At 28.2% G+C, this 22,807-nt stretch overlaps 1 protein-coding gene across 3 annotated transcripts; it reads right to left on the reverse strand.

The window, feature by feature from the left end:
• Window positions 1-1,585: 1,585 nt before the first annotated feature.
• LOC114175648 lies at window positions 1,586-3,342 on the reverse strand. 3 transcript variants are annotated; one of them, XR_003602872.1, is made up of 4 exons: window positions 2,470-3,342; window positions 2,302-2,373; window positions 2,086-2,155; window positions 1,586-1,798 (listed from the first exon to the last, which is right to left on the reverse strand). XR_003602872.1 is itself a non-coding variant. In XM_028060418.1 (3 exons), exons 1-3 carry the CDS (start codon window positions 3,142-3,144, stop codon window positions 2,150-2,152), a joined length of 753 nt encoding a protein of 250 aa, XP_027916219.1. In that variant the 5' UTR covers window positions 3,145-3,341; the 3' UTR covers window positions 1,835-2,149. The 3 variants fall into 3 exon arrangements, 1 of the variants encoding a protein (XP_027916219.1); XR_003602871.1 differs by having other exon boundaries at window positions 1,920-2,155; window positions 2,470-3,341; XM_028060418.1 differs by lacking the exon at window positions 1,586-1,798 and having other exon boundaries at window positions 1,835-2,155; window positions 2,470-3,341.
• Window positions 3,343-22,807: the final 19,465 nt, after the last annotated feature.

Here is a 22,807-nt window from a genome sequence, read left to right on the forward strand (position 1 = left end):
GAAAAAAGTACACAACAAATGTTTTTCATGTACAAAATTATCAAAAAAATAAATAAAAAATACTAATCATTTAGATTAAAGAAATAATTTTACAATTATTAATGAAAGGTGCAGAGAGTTTCTAAAAAATTCAAACAATCAATAAAATAAATAAAAATAATAAAGATGTTAATAAACTATCATTCTCTAACCGTCTGATACATGTAATCAATAATACAACTTCTAAAATCAAATAAATGCTCTCAAGTATCTATTTATGTAGAAACCAACACAATCAAAGATCAAATAAATTCCTAATTGAACCTGGAAAATGAAATGTAGACTATTGTAGATATGAAACAATAACAATCCGTTTAATCCTTTTTAATTAAATAAGATAAATAAGTTTTACACAATTTATTTTTTACCAAAAATTGCAAGTAGATGGACATTAGGAAAGGAGAGAGAATTGCATCTACATAATGGTGTAAAATTTGCAATAATATATTTTCTGTTATGACTTTTCTAATATTCACTAAATACGTTATTTTTGCTGTAAATCTTTTATTTATTTTTTAATTGGATATGATCTTCACCTGTCATTTCTTTTAAACCACCGTTTTAAGGGAAGTAGCAGATGAATTCAAAACAGCCTTCTTCATCGGAAACTAACTACAATTGCAATGTCTGGGAGTTATAGTTGACAGACTGAATTCCATGAAGGTAAATTTTATGATAAAAAATTAAAATCCTCCCACATCTTCAACAAAACATAAGAATAACTTAAACAGTTTATTTATATAAATAAAAACTAATGACAACAGCTCGCAAACTTTTCTTAAAGGTGGCTTTGACTGCCGCAAAAAATTATGCTGGTCATAGTATGTATTAGACACTGATTGGACATCAGAGCTTCAGCTTATTTCAAAGTAATATTTTTCACTATCAACCAAAGTCAGAAAAAAATAAATATTAACAATCAAACTCTTTAATAGTAAAAGATTATAAGATAGAAAAAATAAAACAAGTTTTTTTTTTTTCTAAACAAAATGTACATTTTCGATCCCCTTTGTACACTTTTCAATCAAGCCCACCCAAGGTGCATTTCTTTTATTTTCTCATTTTTCAACTTAAATCCAGAGTAAGCAACACTGGCAGTATCCCAACAGTGATACTGGAAATCAAGTTCGACCACAGAGACCGGAATCTATCCTCAATCTAGATTATTCGGGTGTTTCTAAAAATGCTATAAAAAAATTATTATCCCAAGACAGATACAACTGTGCGCAACTTAGAAGAAACGATCTTACAGTTGTTCAGCCAGATAAATAAGTAGAAGTCCTGCCTCTGGTTGCTATGTAAAATATAATATGACATTAGTCACCACTCATCATATCTATCAATGAGTACATGTAAGTGTGGTGCTTCAACATTCCCACTCTAGTGCGTACATTTTTATAGTAGAAAATCATTTCAGCATGCAGATGATGTTATCTTTTATACTTAAAATCAGAACAAATGAATTTTAAACCCATTGATATCTAAGATTTAGCTTGTCTTTTATGCAAAGCTGATAATGGTTTGATTAAGCTAATGAATGCAAAAATTCAGAAGAACCAAATCAAATAACAATACGAGAACATAATATACATAGGGAAAGGCATCAAAAGCATGCAATCATTGCAGTTAACTTTCAACCACATCAGTGTCTTCCATCAAAGTCGGCTTCCGGAGCCACTAAGGAAGCAAGGAGATGCAGTGCCTCCGATAAATTGAACTGATGATTTGGCTAATTAACTACAAGCACGCTACCCTAAGCCTGTCAAACATAGAAAGCCATTTGATGCATCAGAAATAATTTAAGAAACAAACTAAAAGCTCTGAATTGAAAAGATTATCACTGTATTCGACTCTATTAATTAATCTATATATACTCATACCATATCATATTTTTCTTTCCTTACAGAGATGTAAACTACTAAAAATCAACTAAAGTTGTCCCTTGCATCTAAAACCTAGTGCTGGGAATCAACACAAGAAAACTAGCATCATTGTTGTTGTTATCTTCGTCATAGCCTTCTTTCCAAATTCCAATCCAACACTTACTCCTCTTTACAAAATTCCACGCCTCTGTACCTCCCCAAATCTTCAATACTTTTCTGAATTGGCTTCACCTCTGCAAGAATCAACCACAAACTGATTAGTTTCTCGTACAAAATCAAAGAGCACATTAAGACTAAAGCTTGCGAAAATCACATTGAAAACTTAACAGAAAAAAAAAAAAGCAAACAAAAAAAAAGACAAACAAGGAAAAGAAAGAACCTTCGTAGGTGTATCAGGGACTCTGTAAGCATCCGCAGTTATCCCCACCAGCCATAAGCCAGGGAAAACACTCTACAATAAAGAAAAAATAAATAAAAAGGTTTAGAAAAAACAGAAGCACGGAAAAGGTGGGAGAGGGAAGAAAAGTGAGAAAGCTAAGAAGCATACATCCATTTGTTTCTGGACGTTCTTGGGCCGCTTCCTGGGCCTGCGGGCGGGTCTGGAGCCAGTCATGACAAAGATGTCCTCTTCGATCTCTTCTCGAGAAAGAGCGATCCAGAATTTCCTCTTCTCCTTCTTCTCCGCACACTGAGTGTCCGCAAACCCTCGCAGCCGGAGCGACTTCGGGGCGGGGTGCTCGCCGTGGTGCGAAACGGCGTCGTGAAACTCTCCCGCGCCGTTGTTGGCGTGATTCCGTGAAGGACCAGTTCCGATCTCGAGCGCGGACTTGGGGAGCGCCGGTTTGCGGGGGCGCAAGTTCCACGGCTTCTGCACGGCCTCCTCGGCGTCCTCGATGTCGCGCTTGGCAGCTTCGTCGTCGGTTTCATCGTTGCACGACGGCGCCTGAGGTGGCTGTGGTGGTGGAGGTAGCGGCTTGAGGGAGCAGGTGGGGAGTGCGAATCGGTTGCGGGCGGTCCTGGATCCAAGGCGGTGGGGGCGGGAGTCGGGGTCGGAGTCAGGTTCGGAGGCGTGATCGGAGGGGTGGGAGGAGGGGCGGCGGTAGCGGTGGTGGTGCGCTGCGTTGGTGTGGTTCTTGCCGCTGGCTCCCCATTTCAAGAAGGGGAGGGCGAAGTTGTGCAGAGGCTGGGACTTCACCGGAGGCTGCGCCGGTGCGGTGGACATTCGGAAACGCGGAAAGCTCTGGAAGCTGGAGGAGGATTGTTTGTCTGGAAACGGTGGTGTTGTTGGGAATGAGAGTAAGAGAATGAGGGAAAGGAAGAAGAGAAGAGGCGAAGGATGATATAGAAATAGAATGGAAGAAAGTTATGAGTAGAGAGAACAGAGACTTGGTTCTTCCTTCCCTACTCACTATTTCTTTGTCTTGCGGTGCTTAAATTCTAATATTTTTTCTTCACTTTTTTACCCTTCCCCTTTCTCTCTTATTACTTCTAATTCTCCCTTTTATGGATTTTAGGGTCCCAATCCCGCGGCCCACTTCTGAATGCCGCCCCGCCCAAGTCTTTGCAACCGCGGCGGTCATAACCCAAACAAAAACACAACTGTTTAATGCTCTTTCTTCGTCACTCTTCCCTTGCACATCTTAAGTCTCTTTTTTCACTCTTAACCCTAATTCAATCTATATTTTCTACTTTTCATCCGATCAAATTAAAGCCACTTTTATTTTTTATTTTTTAATTTAATTTAATTATTTTATTAATGTGTTTTGATCAGAGTCAATGTCTAAATTTGTGTACAATGAAAGAAATTAGTTTCTACAATAAAAAATTACTTATTAACCTGAAAAGAAGAAAGTCCATTGAAAAATGGTAAAAGATATTTATTTCCTTATTCAACCTTGACATGATTGCACTCATGCATGAGAGTCTTGAGTAGTATGAACATTCAACTTCCCATTTTACTTGGTTTGGTTAAAGTATTTCATTTTATATGATAAAAGATTACAATCCCTCAAGTAACTCTTCATGCGATAATCAATACCATCATAAATACTTCTAAAAGTGAACAATTATGCATGAAATAAATTGGGATGCCTTCAAGAACTAACTTCATTCACTTAAGAAACTCACCCTACCAAGTTTCCTTTTATCTTTGTAAACCAAGTCAAAATTGGAAAGTCAAGGTATCAATCAATTCTCTGGATCTAAAACCGATAATAGAAATATATGTTTTTCAATCATCTTCTTCCTTGACACAATCTTACAAGCTAAAAATCTGAATTTTGTTAAAATCAACAAACAAGAAAGAATCCAAGTCCTTATACTCACTTGAGTTTCGAGAAGTGGTGATTGTGGTAAATAGAAGATAATCATCAGTGAAGAAAATGGGAAATATGTGGTTAATTAGTTGGAGTACCAATTGGCTGCCATTGATTTACTTGCATTTTTACTTCAGCAAGCAAAGCAATTTTTCTTATACATACGAAAACATAGGAATTCCTTGTCTCATCTCAAACCTATAGAAGAACAAAGTTTATAAATATTCCATTTTAAGAGAAAGAATAAATTATTGGATTAGAGGGAGTGTCATGCTATTTTATTTTGTATGAGTAATTAATGATTAATTGCTAATGATTTTCTCTCTAGTAAGAACCTCCAAAAGTGATATCAAAATTAGGTTTATTGTAGTAATTGACTCAAATAGAAACAAGACGTTTTATTATGGTAAAAAGTTTGGGTTAAATTAAAAGAAATTTTCTTAGATAATGAATGGGACAATAATGTAAAAAATGGTAATAAAACTCAATTCACACGATAAGACTGTTAGAAATTCAAGATAAAAGTCTTACATTGACTAATAAAGACAAACTAAGTGATATATAAATATAAATAAAACTATAAATATTAAATTATAATATTTAGTGCTAAAAGTGATGTCATGATCCTTATATAAACTTATTTCCACTTACTAATAATGAATATTTATAGTATTCTTCTAAACAAATCCCAACAACAAATTTTGTGACAAAACAATTTTAAAATCGATCAAAATATCACACTTTTCTCAGATTAAAAATATAAAGGTGTATCATGGAAACACTTTTTTGGATTTGATTATGGTTTTACTTTTATTCTTTTTAAGTCATTATACTTATTTTGAACATATAGAAGAGAAGTTGTCTTTTTATCACACTTGATCATAATGTTCTCTCATGAAGAAAGCATCTTATTTGTAAAATATTGGTTTTATATGTCAAATTCAATTTACACCTTTTAAGGACTTGCATAATTATACAATGACCAATAATAAAATAAATAGTGTAATTAAAGAATGTAACGAGTCGATCGAGCATAAATAGTACCTAATTGTTACATGTTCCGTTGGAAAATATTTGTTTTGTTACTTTTTAGGTATTTGAGAAAAAAATACTTGTAATTCTTTTTTTATACTTGTGGATTTCCATGAATATATATATATATATATATATATATATATATATATATATATATATATATATATATATACTTTAAAAAAATGAAATGAAAAATTAATTTTAAAGTACAATTCAAATCAAATTAATTTTTAAAATATGAATGCAATGGAAATTTGATTGAGTTGCACCAAAATATAAATTTTAAAAATTAATCTTTTTAAATATAAATTCAATTTTTTTGGCCTAAATAAAAAAAATATATATATGAAATTAAATTTCAAACAATTTTTCAATAATTAATATTTCGCTCACCAATAACTTTATTTTGATAACTTGATTTAAAAAAGATATTAAAATAAAACTCGCTAATAATTATTATCGAAGAAAAAATATGCTAGAGTAACAAGTATCCATAGGTCGGGGATATCATGATATTCATACCCACCTCATCAATGAATAAGTAATCAAATACTCATATCCATTATTTAATTAGTATCCCTACTATATTTTACTTGCATATGGACTTTATTTGTCATCCTTAAATACAATACTAAAGTATAGAAATTTTCATAATTAACTTTTACAAAATTAAATATTTTGTTTTAAAAAAAATGAAAAATATGATAAATGATAAAAAGATGAAAATTAAGATAAAATAAAAGGTAATGGAAACTAAGATAAATAAAAAAATAACAATATTTCCACGACATAAAAGTAAAGATAAATAAATAAATAAAAAATAAGAAAATAAATGTAAAAGGAAATCAAACTGTTGTTATTGAGACGCGCAGAGCATTGTCGTTATAGAGAAAAAGCTTCCACTAGTCCTCAATTGGTTGGAGCATGGTGCTAATAACGTGTTATAAAATAAAGTGAATAATAGAGAGAATAATAGATAATAGAGAAGAAACAATAGAGAATAGGGAGCAACTCATTTGTGTATTATTATTGATAGGAAGAGTCCTATTTATAGATACAATATGTAATCCATAAAGAAAACAAATCAACTTAGTTAATACAAATATTTATCATAAAGAGTAAAGAATCATATGAGTAAATGTATCAAATCAATGGACAATCATTAATTCATAACACTCCCCCTTGAGTGTCCATTGATAAAAGAATGTGCCTCGTTAAAACCTTACTAGGAAAAACCCTTTGGGATAAAAAAAACCTAGTGAAGGAAAAAAAGTACAACATTCTGTATTTTGTAATACAATATTGTTCATTACATATTATATTTCTCCCCCTCATGTAAACTTACATCATTAAGGTGACGGAGTCTAAACTTGTGAATCATTTGCTCAAAAGTTCTCCTTGGCAAAAACTTCATAAATGACCTGCCATATTTTCACATGAATGAATTTTTGGATATCTATATCATCCTTTCAATTGAACAATACACTATTGTCTTTATATATGGTTGTTGATTCCATCTTTCTCGGGGATAGTCACAAGTTTCTTGCACATGTTGAATTATAAACCTTAACCAAACATATTCACAACTTTCCTCGTAATTTTGTATGATTAGACGATGTTGCTACTATGGTTTATTTCATATACCTTCATGAAACCATTGTGCTACCACATGTGAACAAACATCTTGTTTGTGATCAACCATTGTGACATTGTAAGAATATGTAAAATAACATGCATATCCATAACCCATTGGTCTGAATCTGAATCATTTGGATGGAATAAGCTCATATTCGTAGTATCCTTAAAGTAACGAAGTATATGTTTTACTCCAAACCATTCTCTTCTTGTAATTGAAGAACTATATCTTGCTTAACAAATTTACAACAAATGCAATATTAGATCGAGTATAATTAGCAAGATACATTAGTGTTTCTATGACACTAAGATATGGTGCTTCTAGACCAAGAAGATCTTCATCATTTTCTTAAGGTCTAAGAAGAGTCTTTATCAACATCTAACGACCTCACAACTATTGGAGTGCATAATGGACATGACTTGTCCATTTAAAACATTTTAAGCACCTTAATTATATAAGCTTCTTGATGTATAAAAACACCTTTATTTAAATACTCAATTTCTAATTTCAAATAAGACTTTGTGCTTCAAAGATCATTCATCTCAAATTATTTTTTTGAGTAATCAATTGCCTTTGTGAACTCATTAGAAATTCCAACGACGTTTATGTCATCTACATAAACAATAATTATGGCAAATTCATTATTTGGATCTTTTCATATAAATACAAGACCAAATAGGATCATTTTTATATCCTTCTTTTAATAAGTACTCAATAAGACGGTTATGCCACACACGTCTTGATTTCTTTAATCAATAAAAGAGCATGTTCAATTTTATTGAATAACCCTCTTTAGAATTTGTCTTGTTGGGCAAATAAAATCCTTCAGGGATTTTCATATAAATATGATTCTCAAAAGAATCGTACGAATAGGTTGTAACATCATCCATTAGATGTAAATGCAAACCTTGTTGTGCAACTAGGATAATCGAATATTGCAATGTTGTTGCATCCAATACTAGTGAATATGTTTTTTCACAAATCAATACAAGGTTTTGTGAACAACCTTGAGCAACCAATTGTGCTTTGTATCTAACAATTTCATGATTCTTAATTTGATTTTTGCGCAAAAATCCATATGTACCAAACGGGTTTCATAACTTCAGTTGTGCGAACTATATGTTCAAAAACCTTTCGTTTAACAAACAAATATACTTATGCTTCTTTGCATATTTTCATTTTGGCCAATCTTTTCTTTGCCGATAATCTTCAATGATCATTGCTTATTGATCCTCATTGTCATTCATAACATTCATCGCTATGTTATAAGTAAAAGTTTCGTCAATGTTAACTTTATTATGGTTCCATATTATATGATTCATGACATAATTTATTGAGATCTCATCATTTTCAACCATTTCAGGTACCTGAGGTTCTTCTTGAACCGAACCATTAATTATGTCAAATGAATCTTTTGGGATTTCAACCTTTTCGATTAGGTTATTTTGCATATTAGCCCCCTTTCTCATTCAAGAGTTTTTATCTTTGGAACCAATAGGTCTACCACGCTTCAAACGTGTTCACATGAGTTTTTCAACCCTTTTTTTTTCGCATCATAATAACTGATCATGTCAATCAAGGCGATCATTTTGATTTGTAAACTTCTGGTTTACCATGACATGCATTTAAATTGTACTAATAAACTTGTAGTACAAACTATAAGAGAATGTTGATAATTTCTCCAATACACTTTCTTTTTCAACTCAATCATATAGATATAAAGATATTTCATATATTTTTCATTGTTTGTCTCAATATAATATCCATTTAGACAAATATCATTGAAACTTAATAAGTTTCTATTCAACTTCTTGGTAGAAGTATAATAGCTCTTCTAGAGTCTTCAAATATATTTGTAGTACTATAAATAATACTAACATCGATGTCTCACATTATCAAACAAGAGAAAAATTTATTACTCTTGAGAATTATATAAGTTGTTGCACAATCAGTAAGACACATATCTTTTAGTACTAGTGCAAAACATTCATTTTTCATATAAACGTAAATATCAATATGAGATTTTTTTCAACACTCTCATAATCAATTAGGTGATCAATGCTTTCATTTGCTTTAGCAAAGAAAATAACAATATCAAGATGAGTAGCATCCATATGGCCATAATCAGAATCACCATCTTCATAAGCAAAGTGTGTTTCTATGTTCTTCTCATTATTTGTAAGATGCTCTGGTGTACAATAAGTACAACTCAAATGGCCTTTACCATCGTAATGATAATATATACCTTCATCTTTTTGTCAATATTTTCACATTTTCTTTTTCATTTTTTTCACATTATCGTGCCACTTCTGGTGACAAAATGTGTCTTCGAAATTTTCTTTATAACCATGTCCAAAATCAAGATCATGATCGATCATGAAAATATAAATTAAATGTTACTGCATTCACCTTTGGGAATGGAGCAGAACCAATTTGGACAGGTTTCATGATTTTTTATCAAAAGCTCATTGCTTTGTTCAGCCATACAAAGGCATGAAATAAATTCATAATATTGATTGCTGCATTCACTTCTGGGAATGGAGCAGATTAGGCGGATCTCATGATTTTTCATCAAAAGCTTTATTGCTTTATCCAGCCAGCCATACATAGGCATGAAATAAATTCACAATATTTGTGAAATCTTTTCTCACAATATTTTTGTTATGAGCAAATTAGTTGCTTAGATGCTTTATTTCTTTATTTAATGGTATCCCACTATCCATTGCATCTAAATATATTTCAACATTTAAAATCCAATATAAGGAATTCTTCCTTGTAATATCAAGGGTCACAAATCCAAATTTTGCAACATTTCGTGTGTTTAAAACTAGCACATAAAATAATAATAATAATAATAATAATAATAATAATAATAATCACCGTCAAAATAAAAATAAAAATAATAAGACGAAGATGAAAATTGATAAAGTTAAATAATTCTTATCACAAGAGGAAGAATATAAGGTAAAATTATAATTTGAGAAAGGATTAGAAAGAACCTGTATTGAGACGCGCAGAGCATTGTCGTTATAGAGAAAAAGCTTCCACTAGTCCTCAATTGGTTGGAGCATGGTGCTGATAACGTGTTATGAAATAAAGTGAATAATAGAGAGAATAATAGATAATAGAGAAGAAACAATAGAGAATAGAGAATAGGGAGCAACTCATTTGTGTATTATTATTGATAGGAAGAGTCCTATTTATAAATATAATATGTAATCCATAAAGAAAACTAATAACTAATATCAACTTAGTTAATACAAATATTTACCGAGTAAAGAATCATATGAGTAAATATATCAAATCAATGGACAATTATTAATTCATAACAGTTCAGTTATATTACCACTTTTCTTCAGGACCATTCATTGACATTATTATTTTTGGATTTAATCAAGTTTTAAGGTGGAGATTCTTTAACCATTTTTTATAAATACTTATTTGTTTACAAATACTTGTTTAACATGAAAATTAAATTCTTTTTTATTCGTATGATTGATGTAATATATAAAAACAAGACTTTTGTTCGTATTTTTTAATTTTTATAAAAATTATAATTAATATTAATAAAAAATATACTATTAATTTTAAAAGAACTATTACATATAAAATTATAAAAAAATAAAATATGTATAAAAAATATATTTTTTTAAAATAATTGTTAAAGATAAAAATATTTTTAAAATAACGATTAAAAATAAATTATTTATAAAAAAGTTAAATTTTAAAATGATAATTAAAGATAAAATTAAAATAATAAAATATAAACATAAAAAATAAAAAATATCTCTTTATTTATTATTATTATTATTATTATATATATATATATATATATAGAGAGAGGAGGGAGGGAGAAATAGAGGTGCTTTATATCGATGTTCTTTATATATTGAAATATAATTAAAAAATATAAAATTTTATAAAAAAAAACGATAAATTATATAATTCTTTTTAGTTAGGATTAGTACTGTTACTTTTAACTAAGAATGTTATCGTTATGTATTTTATTTTATCAAATAAAGCTGTTTTACAATTTAATAATGGGTAAAATTGTTTAGTTAAAACCAAATATGTTAAACATTTCAAATTACATGATAAAATATTATTTTTATAACTTACGTATTTTTGTATGTATTATTTTAAAAACTTGTAAAATTTGATTTTAAAAATTATTAACATTTAGTAAAAACAAACTAGCATTGAAAAAACAATTATAATTACAAAAGGCTGTTAAAGTCGTAGAAAATATGAATATCCTTCGGCTCGAGGCTTCGAAACCCATGTTAAAAAAAATGTATGAAATGTAATGCAAAAGTAAAAATCATATAACAATTTACAAATATATATATATATATATATATATATATATATATATATATATATATAGAAAAGAAAAAAATAGTTTGGCGGTAAATTCGAAAAAACCTTAATAAATTCAAGATTTATTTTTCATCCCATAATAACCTAAATGGGTTTAAATTCTATCAATATATCAGTCGGTATGTTTTATAAAATAATTATATTTTACAGTTACATGTATTTTATGTATAGTTATGATATTTAAAATTTAATTTAATTTTGTTAATATAACTTAAATTTAGAAACATTTTTTATTTTCTAAAACATGCTAAAATTGATCTGATATAAAATCAAATTTTTTAAGAAATGAACTAGACCAATTTCAAAAAATATTTTCAAGTGATGCCTTAAGCCGTAACAAGTCACCTTATTTTTAAGTGATACCTTCACTTCATTGACTTTTTTTTTTTCTTTTTACTTCTTGGAGTGTATTAAAAGTCCAAACTATTTATGTTACTTTTGTTGACATGAGACTTTGGCCTCATCTTTTTTTTCTCTCTTCAAAAAGATGGGAGATTTTTTTATCTATTTTGAGTCAGGGACGTGTTTTTCTAGATTTTTGGATTATCATGAATTTCTTGAAAATTCTTCGGTCTATTCATAAATATCAACCTTATATTCCATAATTCATATTTTCCTTTTATGCTACAATGAAGGTTACACCTTTTTTTTTATGTTAGATGCAAGTAAGTGAATTATCATGTAATTTGTATTGTTTATACACCCAAATGATTTATAAGATATATGATAACTTTTATACCAAGAAAACTCTTACAAATTTATTAATCAAGTTACCGATGTATAAATACAAATTTAAATAAAATTGCATTCACTAAAAATGCTCCTTATTAGGCTAAGAATGTATCTCTTAATTAAAATGAGGCTTAAATACGTTTTTTGTCCTCATTTTCGTAGTGTTTGTTACGGGTAGTCCTCATTTTGACAAAATGTTTAAAATGGTCCTCATTTTCGCAATTTGTGTTTTATTTAGTCCTTTCCTGTAACGCCGTTTAAATCATTAACGGAGCATTGTACATGTGGTACGTTTGTATTAGGGTGTGTTACGTGTACTGTACATATGGCTAATTAACATTAATTTCTCAATTTAGGAGAAATTTTGCAATTAGGAAAATTTCTTCATCTTCGTCTTTCTTAAGCTCAGATTATTTGCAAAGGAAGCAGCTAATACTTGTCATGTTATCATTAGATTGCATTTGTGCTCTTCATTTCAATTTTCCAGTTAATCTTCTTCTTCCTGCAATCCCATTATATAGGTATGTTATGGTCCCAATCTTCTTCCTTTACCTCTGGTTGTAATCGTTAGAGGCAACCATGTTGTATCACTTCGTGCACTGTTGGTGGTTCAACGAGAAATGGATTAACCCCGATTTGTAGTTGCGGAGATGGCAGCTTTGAGGATGGCAAGAACTCCAAAGAATATTGGTAGAAAATTTTGAGTACAATCTGTTTTTAGTTTTGTGTTAATAATAAATTGGTTTTAATTTTTGGTTTATTGATTTATAGAGCGGTGGTTCCAATAATGTGGGTTGCAATGTTTTCAAATGGTGGTATTGATGAAAAGGATGTCATCATCATGACACAAATGAGACAGATTAATGATTTGGAGAAGACATTGAAGGTTGTTGAAAAAATGCTGCAATTAGTAATAGGGTTCACGTTATTGTGTGTAATCTTTTAAAGTCCAATCTGTAAAATTGAAATAAAGAGCGCAACTGCAATCCAATAATGAAATGACAAGTATAGTTGCTTCCTCTACAAATTCGAGTTTAAGAAAGACGATGATGAAAAAATTTTCCTAATTGCAAAATTTCCCCTAAATTGAAAAATGAACGTTAATTACCACACCTATACAGTACACGTAACACATCCTACTACAAATCGTGCCACCTGTATAATGCTCCGTTAATGATTTAAACGGCGTTACAGAAAATGACCAAATAAAACACGAATTGCGGAAATGAGGACCATTTTAAACATTCTGTAAAAATGAGGATCATCATAAACATTCTGTCAAAATGAGGACCATCCGCAACAAACACTACGAAAATGAGGACTAAAAAGGTATTTAAGCCTTAAAATTACTAATGAAAATAAAATAAATGAGTATCAATAATAATAAATAATCATAATATCTCAATAATATATTCACAGTAGATGTTTGGGTTTGGCTTGCTAGCAAACATATGGAGATATGGAGACAATCGTTGGAAGTCTTATATCGACTAGAGATAATGTCAATTCACAATATATGACTAGATGCAAACCTCACCTCACCTGACAATTCGATTTCATGGGTTTGAGTTAGACTTAAAATTCACTTCTTAATATGGAATAAAAATCATGGGTTGGAACCTATCATAACGAAGTTTGATGTTATCGTTACACTAGTTATTGGACCGCTATCGAACCATTCATTAATGTCTAGTCCACTCATTAAGATGTATATACCTCAATATGAGAGGAAGTGTTGGAAGTCCTATACATAGACTAAAGATAAAATAAATTCACAATATATAAATGGGTGCAAACTTCACCTTATGAGACAATTTTGTGAGATTAGGTTATACTTAAAGTCTAATTTTTAACAAATGTAATATAAGACTATTAAATGTACCAAAATAAGAATAATTATGTTGATTGGTGTAAAGATAAAGTTGACATGAAAAGCACCACAAACTAGCCTGAGGATGCTCAATATTTTGGTGCTAAAAAGTATTTTGATGTGACTTTATCTTTGTGTGAGGCTAATTATATAAGTAATAGTAAGGGCAGTTGCCAATCTTTGTGATTGAATACTTGCTTGAAAAAACAAGAGATAAGGATCAAGGAAATGATATTGTTAATGGTGAATAACAAGTCAACAAATATAGTTAAAATTCAAATGGTAGAAATAAATGTACTGAGACATGAACCAAATTAGTAAAGAAATTTGAAACTAAACATTACAAATCAAATTTAAGAGTCAAATTATAGACACTTTGATAAAGTATTTAAAGAAAGAAAAGTTAAGAGAGATTAAAAATTTGAATTTAAATACTTAGAGAAAATGAATTGAGAAATAAATCTTGAAACAATAATTCATATGAACGAGTATGGTCCATACAAACAATTTGTTGGTTACGCAATAGACATACAAGTAAGTTAAAAATTCTTTTCTAATATAATGAAATAACAATTCTTTATTTTTCTTTTATTATTTTCTTATATTTGTGCTGTGTCTGCTATCTTCAATACTATTTTGCATCTTTGGTGCAAACTCACTAAGATGAATAAAATAGTACAATTGTTACATTTATTCTTTCGTCATTCTCACCTCTAATTTTGTATCTATGCAATATTGAAAATAAATAAATAATAATAATGAGAGTGTATGCTCTATCGGTGAGAATCAATCAATTTCTCTTTAAATCACACACCTTTCGATGTAAATTCCGACACCAAAATTAATATGATGGCACTTCTTTCGATCACATTAATTTGAAAATTAAATTTATGAAATTCAATTCGACCGATCAATTCCTTTTATCTATGTAACTAGAAGAAAGTATGGACCTTTTATACTAAATTCGCATTTATATTTAATTTATTGTTCTAATTTAATATTTTATATTATGTTTCTAAATTCAATTTTTTAAACAGAAGAGACTCGTTTTCATATATTGGTGTACTTTACCTTAATTTCCTCTAGATTCTGGTTCTGTGAAAATTTAAACATGAAAATTTATTGACACTTAATGATAATTTTTCCAATTAGATTTAAATAAAACATAAGAATGTATTGTCTTGTAAACTACTCCCATCACTATCACTATTTCAGCATTGGGATACTCTGAACCCTAATCATGTAATGTGTTTAACTAAACCCAATAAATGATAGTTTCTGAAATTTTGCTCAAAGGATCTTTTCAACTCATTGTTTTCTTGGGCTTCGTTATGTTCCTACGAGGGCAATGACATCATCTTTTGAAATATAATGATGTTACTTTTGTTTTTGTACACTCAAAGTCAACTGTTTCTTTTAAATTATACTATTTTGTTAAAGATATTTATGAGGAAAACTGTGAAATTCACCCAAGAAATATCACTTTATCATATGATGTATAAAAATATAATTGGACACTTTTAAAAATAATACAACTATTTTACAATTTATTTTAGTAATATAGTAATATATATTATCATTTTAAATAAAAAATAAAAAAAATATAATTAAAATATCAATATATTAATTATTAAGTGACTATTTTTTTATTGGAGAAATTTTAAAGTATTACCACTTCCCATTATTAGCATGTGTGCATGAGTTTCTTTTAATTAGGAGATAAAATAAAAAATAATTTTGACATCATTATAATAAGTTAAACGTAAAAATTAGAAATACTTTATAAAACAATATGCAAAATAATTTATACATAAACTAATTTTAACCGGGAGAGAACTGAAAATAAAACAACAATGACTTTTTTATTTATGTTTTTTATTTATATTTATGATTTGTCTTATATAAAGCCTCATAAATTATAATATTCAAGGTTGTGCATCACTAACTTTTTTTTTTCTTTCTGATACTTTTCATGGTATCAAAGTTATACTATTATCATTATTTAATCCTCTATCATCCCTCCAACAGTGGTTCATTGGTGCATATGCCTGCTGAATCTACGAGACCAAATGATTTTTATGGTTTCTAGAATTCATGTAATATATACAAGTAGTGAAGTGTGATCATACTTTTCAGAATTGGAATATCTTACTTTGAATTTTGATTTTTAAAAAGTCAGTCAACTCTGGGCAAAACTTAAAATACAAAAATGACATGTTCTTAGACTTATTTCATATCTATACAAAATAATTGTTGAAATTTTGGCTTTTGTTATTTGATAGTTTTACCATTGATACTCATGAGCGTATTTATATTATTCTTATGACTTATGTGACTGAGATTATGATTATCTCAGCCATTTTAGAGAATAGATTAGAATGAAAAAAAGGAAAAAAAAAACAAAACAAGATGACTGTGTAATATAATAATGACAGTGTGAAGTTTAGATTATCATATTATCATAATATGGTCACACAAAACTTATTTATGCATAGTCCTTTAGAAATATGATTGTTCTTAAGACTTTTTATGGCTAGCATTTCATGGTACTCTGATACATGTGTTACTAACTTATCATACTAGTACTTTAAAATCTACAATCTACATGGTAAAATGTCATACAATGACAATATTAAGATGAAAATGATAAATGGCAGAGTCTATTTCCATGAGAAGCATAACTGAATCTTACTTTCTTTTCTTTCTATTTCTATCTCACTTCTTTTCTAAACAAAATTACTAAAAGCTCATCCCATTATAATTAATTTGCTTAGTGTTTTAGAGTTTCAGGGGACAATAATGTTTGCTTTTGAATTTCCTTCCAAATGGTGTTGTATCAAATGAAAGAGAATTTTTTGGAATATTTGAAGAAAAGCAGAATTTGCTTAACAAAAAGAGTAGATGAATATATGATGATTTTATTTAAAACAAAAACATTACAATTTATAAAACTTAAAAATAACTTCTCACTATGTTTTTAGAAATAAGTCAAGAAAATAGGAATAACTAATCAACTAAAATTGACTCTTAAAACTAAGAAAACAATAACTAAAAATAACAAATTCTGAAAGTAGACATTTTTCAGTCTTGAAACACTTGCCTAACACTACTACTGAACCATTTTGCGAGAGTGATATAGGTCATGGTCCGTATACATTTATGTCATTGTTTTCTGAATTGTAATTTTGTTTCTAACTGTAACACATATTTTTAATACTAATAAAATTTTAAATTCAAGTTTGGACAAGTTAATAACATTTCATATTAGGTGATGCAAATTTTAAAATTGTTTAGCATGTTATGCATATGTAACACATGTCATGAAAAATCTCATAATCTATCTTTTTTTCCTTATTCAATACTACTTATAGTCAATCATTACACAACTAGTCTTTTATATGAGGATTATTTCTAGTCCCTTCATCCAATGGTAGCAAATATTGCATTCACTTTTATCGAATTTATCAAACTTCAATTGAACATTACACCTCTGTTGGGTAAATTAAACTTGGGTAAATTACATAAATCATTTTCTTTAACGACTTCCAATTGAACATTACACCTCTGTTGGGCTTAATAAAAAAAGTTGAAGTTGTACCAAATGAGATTGAAGGTGAAAACTTGAAAGAAAATTGATGGGTATGTGCAACATTAATTCGTCTTTATGCAAACCTAGGAAAGACCAATGAAGTCGAAAGAATTTGGAAGGTTTTTGAGTCAAAGCATGGGATTTATGACTGCCTTGCTGCAGTTCAAACTTGGGTAAATTAAAGAAAATTGGAAAAGTTGAAGCAGTTTTTGATATGGCGTAAAAAAAAATGGAAACTTAATATCAATAACTCTAAATTACTATGGTGATTTATGAAAATAATAAGATGCTAGAGAAGGTTAAGGATCTTATTAAGCGAGTGACGGATATTAAGGGAGAAGGTTAAGGATTTATGAAAATAATACATATGCATTTCATTAAGACCATGTTCTTTTTAAGTGTAATTACTGTAAGTGTGATGAGGGGTGATTATTAGCTAGATGCGTTAAAAACCCCATCCTCCTATGCATATAAGGAGATTGGAGGGTCACACATATGTTTACCGAAATATCTTTTGATTATTTATTATTTTCTGCATGATGCAGTTATTTAACATTTCAAAGCAATATCTTCAATTGCTTTTGTTATAGTTGAACAAATGCAAATATTTTGAAAATATTAAAAAGTAATGGTTCATGTGAAAATATTTTTTATTTTGAATTTTTTAGATAATTTAGTTTATTAATATTTACCAATTTTATTTTTTTAACAAATAAGTATATGTAATTTTAGTTTTAATTTATTAATAAAAATAAATAAAAATATATTATTAATAAACATCTAAAAATCTAAAAGTTAAGAATATATAAATAATATATAATTGTATAAAATTTGAAGAAAATAAATTTCTTAAAAATCATTACCTATATTATTAAGGTTAAATCATTCTATAGGTCCCCATTTTTGTAGCGAAATCTCAAGTAGGTCCCCCCATTTTTATTTGACTCAATTGAGTCCTATTTTCAAAAATTTGTTGTAATTGGTTCATTTCCGTTAGTTGACCAATAAAGGTGCTAATTATGTGCCACGTGTCAGCAGTGGTTTTTTTTACCTTTTTTTTAATTTTTTTTAAATTTTTTAAATTTTTAATTTTTTTTTATAATTTAAAAAAAAAAAATTAAAATTGCCACATGTCAATCTGACATTGTACCACGTGGCAGAGACAGTGTGATGTGGCAGTGGCAGTGCCACGTGTCAATATTGGATGTGAAAAGTCTCTGAATTTATTATTTTGTCTCAATTTAGTCCAAATTTTTTTAAAACTGAATCAATTTTATCCCTATATCAAATTTAATTTTTATATAAATTTACAATGGTATTTTTATTATAATTGATATTTTTAACAAAATTAAGTTTATTTAAATGTATATTTTGCATTGAACTTTATTTAAATATTCTTTCAAATATTTATATATCAATAATTTATAGACAAATGTTAGAATTGTTATAAATTTTTTTTTTTTAATTTTATATTTGAATTTATAAAGTTTTTATTTTTAAAGCAACTCTAACATTTATCTATAAATTATGGATATATAAATATTTAAAATAAAATTTAAATAAATATTAGTGCAAAATATACATTTAAATAAATTTAATTTTGTTAAAAATATCAACTATAATAAAAATATTATTGTAAAATTTATATAAAATTTAAATTTGATACAGGATGAAATTGATTCAGTTTTAACAAAATTAGGATCAAATTGAGACAAAATAATAAATATAGGGACTACATTGAGACTTTTCACATCTAATAGTGACACGTGGCACTGTCACTGTCACATCACACTGTCTCTGCCATGTGGCACAATGTCAGATTGACACGTGGCAATTTTTTTTTTTTTAAAAATTAAAAAAAAATTAAAATTAAAAAAAATAAAAAAAATAAAAAACCACGTGCTGACACGTGGCACATAATTAGCACCTTACTAGTCAACTAACGGAAAGGAACCAAATGCAACGAATTTTCGAAAATAGGGACTCAATTGAGTCAAATAAAAATGGGAGACCTACTTGAGATTTCGCTACAAAAATGGGGACCTATAGAATGATTTAACCTATTATTAACAAACATAATCAAATTAAAAATATATGTTCATATCAAATAAAGCAAAAATCTTATACTTCAAAGACTACTATTAAAAAGAAAAATAAAATACAAAACGTAATTAATTATTTTCAATGTAAAAATTAAATTGGTAAATGTCAAATTTAATTTCATACCAAATTTGTTTCATTTTTTTTATAAATTAATTATTTATTATTTCAGACAATTAATACAAATTAAATAAATTATTCTAAATTATTTATATAGCATTTTACATTACTTTCAATATTAGGAATATTTTGGTAATATCATTTTTTAATCTATTAAAAGTTTTTTTTAATATGTTACATCATTCCATTCAATCACAAACTTTCACAAACTTCACTCTCTAATATACTCTAAAATCACTTCCTAATCCTTTAAAAAAAACATTAACTTCACCCTCTAATCCTTCTGATCTCTTCCCCTTTCCATCTAATCCTTCCTCTCAAAAGATCACAGTCCAAGGCTTTGTTCACTTTTAAGAATTAATTTGAAGGAGAGTGAGTGAATAAATTTGAAGGTAAAGTTTGAGTTGTTTACTTTAGTGATGTGTTTGGATCCGCATGAGTATTATTCATGCAGATGGGAAGTGACTTCAAAAGGTGTTTGGGTATGTTTGTTTGCGTTGATTTGAGAGTGTGGATTTACAGATGAGTTGCAAATGTAGCACTCTCTAAAATGAGGTGAAGTTTAGGAAAAACCAGATCATCGTATTAAAATTACGATATTGTTTTTCTCTTATAACAATTTAATTTACTTATATTTATTAGTTTCTTTTTTTTAACGAATGCAACAAATATACATATTAATATATATATATATACACTAATAATAACTGTAATTATAATTATTATAATAATTAGTATTATATAATATTATTATTTTTATTTAAATAAATATCTTTTGTAAATGAATTAATTCTATAAAATAGAAATATTTTTAAATAAATGTGGTGTTAAAATTAAACTGCCTATATTATAAATTATTTCAAGTTATAATTGAGAATAATAATAATTATTTTAAGTTATTGGTTATAATATGAATAAATTATATTTTTTAATGTTAAATAACATTTTTAATTTTATTTGAATATCATTTCTTCTATTTATATTGAAGGGTAAAATGATAATCATACAATTTATTTTATCAAAAATTATAATTTATTAAATTCTATAAATCACGTCATACATAAATTTTCATAAACTTTCCAATTATATCCACTCAAATTATATCATATTTTATTTAATCCAAACAATCTCATCTTTACCTGTAAATCAACTCAAATCAACGCAAATTCACTCTCCCAAATTCACACCCCAATCAATCCAAAGAGAGCATAAGAGATTTGAAGGTCAGAGTGAGTAAATTTGGATGTGAAATTTTTGAAAGTTTGTGGATGATTTAACTAATGTAATAAGATAAAAAATTAATAGATTTAAATGCAATATTACTATTGTGCCTTTATAATTAAAATTAATATATTATTATTTATGATCATTTATTATTTATTATTATTAATTAAGAGAGAAGTGAAACAAAAAAGCATACATAAAAGCAAATCTGCACCACCCGCAAATGAAGAGAAACAAAAATAGAAAAAAACCAAATGGAGGGTACATACGTAAAAGCATAAATAATATCCTCAAATTCCTCCCTTGAGCCATGATACTCAAACGCTGATCCATCTTTACAAATCTGCTCTTTTCGATAGAAGTGAACACAATAAAATCTTTGCAAATTCTCGCTCGTCATCTCCAATAACAGTAAATTATCAAATATGAATACAGTCTTAGACAAAAAAATTTAATGGCTAATGCTTTTATACCTCCCAAATGTTGGGATAAGTTATGTATTCTATTGTTCATATCATAAGCTAACTTCCTACTCAAATTTTGTGATTCTCACCTTTTATTGAAATTAAATTTTCACAAACACTTGATTATTCTCTCTTCAAAACATTTAAATGTACTTGTTATCCTAATAAGAAACCTCGTAACAAAAATAAACTTCAACTCAGGTCCTAGAAGATATTACATAATCTATATAATAATTTGTGTATGGTCTAAAACGTACCAATTACATTAAAAAAAAAAACATTAACATAAGCTGTCAAAAAAAAGAAGAAGTGGTGATGTAAGATTCATATTGTAACCACATATATAAAGAAGTTTCATAATTGACATCATACCAACAACTAAGAAAGAAGCCCAATTTAAGGTTTATACCTCACCAATAGTTTGGTTTCTTTATTTCAGAAGCTGGTTGTTTACATTCTCTATCTCAAAATAAAAGTTGATTTTTTTTTTGTGTGTGAAACTTTAACCTAAATCTGTAAAATTCATCACAATTCAGTATTTTAAATTTATGTTTATAACTATATCTGCTTAGTTGATGAACAGGCCGTAAACACTTTTGGAGTAGCATGAATTTTTCAATTAAATTACTAATCAAATACGTTTACATTAAGGATATTTTTATCATTTTGGGTTGTTTCTAATGATTTTTTTAATTTTGTTTAATTATTTTTAACATGTTGAAATTAGTTTCATTTTTTTTCAATTTATGGTGACAAATTACATCTCATCACTTAAAATTGATTTTCGTATAAATGAAAACAAGTGACATCTTATCACCCAAAATTAATGTAGACAAAAACGAAAAAAACGAACATGCAAGTTCTCAACGAACAGTTCACACTAGCATCAATTTGATATAAGATATTAACTATTTATTTTAGAAAATGGATTAAATTGAAAAACCCAACAAAAAAAAAATGAAGATAGAGTAGAAAGAGATAGACGATGCGCAGAGATTTGGTTGTAGTAGGTGGGTGCAAGTGAATGACAACAACATGTGTGATTATATTTTGGTTTTGTTGTATTTTAAAGGTTTGATTAATCGTACAGTACCCAGTTTGTTGTTAGTATATCAAATAGGTATCCGGTTTTAAAAAGGTGTCAATTGTATCTCAACTTTTGAAAATTATTTCAATTAGGTCCCTTTCGGACAGAGTTGACTAACGCCGTTAGTCAACATGCCACGTGTCAATCTGTGGTTTTTTTGATTTTTTTTAAATTAAAAAAAATACCATGTGTCAAATCCCTGTGTGTGACACGTGGCATTGTCAGTGCCACGTGGCATTGCAATGCCATGTGTCAGTATCACTATCAGATGTCATTGTGATAATTTCGATTTAGTTCCATTTATGTTTTTTCGTTTCAATTTAGTACTTACTT

This window comes from Vigna unguiculata, chromosome 3 (genome assembly GCF_004118075.2).
Source record: "Vigna unguiculata cultivar IT97K-499-35 chromosome 3, ASM411807v1, whole genome shotgun sequence".
NCBI classification, from domain to species: Eukaryota; Viridiplantae; Streptophyta; class Magnoliopsida; order Fabales; family Fabaceae; genus Vigna; species Vigna unguiculata.

Excerpts from the sequence above, each read along its gene's own strand:
- LOC114175648 (XM_028060418.1), bottom strand. The coding sequence starts at position 3,144 with ATGTCCACCGCACCGGCGCAGCCTCCGGTGAAGTCCCAGCCTCTGCAC. Across the intron at positions 2,374-2,469 it reads ACGTCCAGAAACAAATGGAT|AGTGTTTTCCCTGGCTTATG; the intron begins GTATGCTTCTTA and ends TCTTTATTGTAG.